The following is a 2,325-nucleotide window of genomic DNA, read 5'->3' on the forward strand; positions in this document are numbered from 1 at the left end:
CCCCCACACATTTATATTGATCAGGGCTGGGGTTGCATATAAAGAGCTCTATTGGAGGGCTTATCTGCACCAACAGATCAGACTGCACAATAATGAGCCAAGCTGCCAAATCCCGACACCATCTTGCAAAATTTTGGCTACTCTGCATTCCCAGGAAAATATTTCACCCCCTGCGCACAGAAGCCGGGGGAAGGGAACGCTTATTTAGCTTTGTTTTGCATGGGTGGCGACTAGGGATGCACCGATACCGGTATTGAGTACCGATATTTTTTTTTTTCCCGGTACCCGCCGATACCGAATACGAGAAGTCCCATTCAAGAAGCCAGGCGGCGGGTAATGACTCGCCACCCGGCTTTCCGATTAGCAAGGAAGCCGTCACTATGTGACGAGAAAGCATGGGGCAGGCTTACTGTCCAATCATGGAAGCCGGGCGCCATGAAATGATGCGACACCCGGCTTTCCGATTGGCCGGGAAGCCTGCTCCATGCTTCCTCGTCATGAGGTGACGAGGGAGCATGAAGCCAGCTCCACGGCCAATCAGAAAGCTGGGGGCGCTGCGTCATTACACGGCGCCCGGCTTCCTGATTGGCCGGGAAGCTGACTCCATGCTCTCTCGTCACAAGTGACAAGAGAGCACGGAGCCGGCTTCCAGGCCAATCAGGAAGCCGGGCAGCGTGCAATGACGTGCTGCCCGGCTTCCTGATTGGTCGGTAAGCCGGCTGCCTGATACAGGAAGTACGAGTACTCACCCAAATACTCGGTGCATCCCTAGTGGTGACCTCAGCAAATAAGAGGGTCTTTGTTTTGGGGTGCAAGGTCCGCTGTAACCATTCAATCCAATCGACAGTTATACTTACAGGTATGGCAGCGAGCGGAAGCTGCCCTTGTGGGATTGGATACTGCGTTGGCACGGGGTGTACAGGACCTGGCAAGGTGGGCACAACTGAAGGCATCGGGGGCACGGGGGAGCTTAACGGTGGCGGAACCACATAGGGAACCTGGACCGGTTGTTGAGGTGGGATTGCCGGCAGCACGGGAAATCCAGTCTGGTAGCCATTGGTTTGGTAGTAGGGTTGCTGCAAGGCCACGGTGCCCACCGCCGGAGGCTGCGAGTACCCTAAAATTAAAACAATTCAAAGTTAAAAGGCTGTAAAACGCCCCTCAAACTAATTTAAAAAGTTAGCCAGGAGTTGGCTCTTCTAGGGGACCTTAACGCAGGGTGGTGGGCTGCCCAATCGTGTGAAAGATGGCGCGTCGATGGATGTAGGGCGATGCAGTCAGCCTGCCAAACGTCTCATTAGCTGGGCTGCTCTCTGTGCACCCCGTTCATATAGGAGGGCAGTATCAGCAGAGCCTCACTGCACAGACTCTGCTTTCTTCACCCTCCAGTTGTCATTTTACCCATTCAGGGACAAGCACTGGATTTGCCTTGCCCCGATGCACAGTTTGCGCTGCAGCCCCGTTAATTCCTATTGGTCAAGCCATACTCTGCAGGATTGCTGGAGGCTGCCATGAGCATATCTCCCTATAGGAATGAACGGGGCCACAGCCGGCATGATCACAATGAACAGAACCTGGTTACGACACTTAAAAAGGAGAACTATGGGCTTAAGGCTTTTCCCCATGGTTCTCCTTAGGGGTAACGGGAGGACACAAACTAGCGTCCTCCCGTCACCCTAGGCTCAGTATATAGGGAGCTGTAGCTCGCGGTATACTGAGACGCCGCAGCTGAAGCGGATCCCGACAATTGTGCCGGGATCCGCCCAGCTGCGTGACTGACAGCTGGCTCTGCCTATCTAGAGGCAGAGCCAGCTGTGCCCGCCCCCTCCCCTCCCAGTCCGCGCTGGCGGGTCGGAGCGCGGAGGGGGGAATCCAGCCCCTCCCCTGTCATGGCAGATAGCCGCGACAGGATCGAGAGGTGAGCGAACGCCGGTATGTGTTCGCTCACCTCCCGATCTACTGAGCCAACCTGTGACAGTCTCATTGTCACAGGTCGGCTAGAACCATGAGGTGAGTGAAAATCACTTACCTCATAGTTCTCCTTAAAGGCTGTGTGGCTCAGAACAGGGAAGAGCGCAAGGACTCCGGTCAATACAGGACCAGGTATGAAGCACTCGGAGGTCCCTTAAAAAGGACAAAGTTGTATAAAGGGTTCAGCTCTCCTTTAAAATGCCAACAGGATGACTGTGGACAGTTAACAGAGCCTCAGACAACACAATTCATCCGTCTGCTGAGTAAACAAGCCATTAGGAGAGTGTTTCTGCAGAAGGGAGCAATGCAGGAGAGCAAATTTGTCAAGCAAAAAAAAAGATCTGCAAACGCTCT

At 54.0% G+C, this 2,325-nt stretch overlaps 1 protein-coding gene across 1 annotated transcript in view; it reads right to left on the minus strand.

Annotated features, from left to right (window-relative positions):
- The window catches only part of KIAA0907 (KIAA0907 ortholog), a 27,688-nt gene that overhangs the window by 9,108 nt on the left and 16,255 nt on the right, over window positions 1-2,325 (minus strand). Inside the window, 2 exon segments of the mRNA XM_018573677.1 lie at window positions 858-1,166; window positions 1,369-1,383. Of these exon segments, the coding sequence (XP_018429179.1) occupies window positions 858-1,166; window positions 1,369-1,383 (324 nt within the window).

This window comes from Nanorana parkeri, unplaced genomic scaffold (genome assembly GCF_000935625.1).
Source record: "Nanorana parkeri isolate BGI_ZX_2015 unplaced genomic scaffold, ASM93562v1 scaffold2484, whole genome shotgun sequence".
In the NCBI taxonomy this organism is placed as follows: domain Eukaryota; kingdom Metazoa; phylum Chordata; class Amphibia; order Anura; family Dicroglossidae; genus Nanorana; species Nanorana parkeri.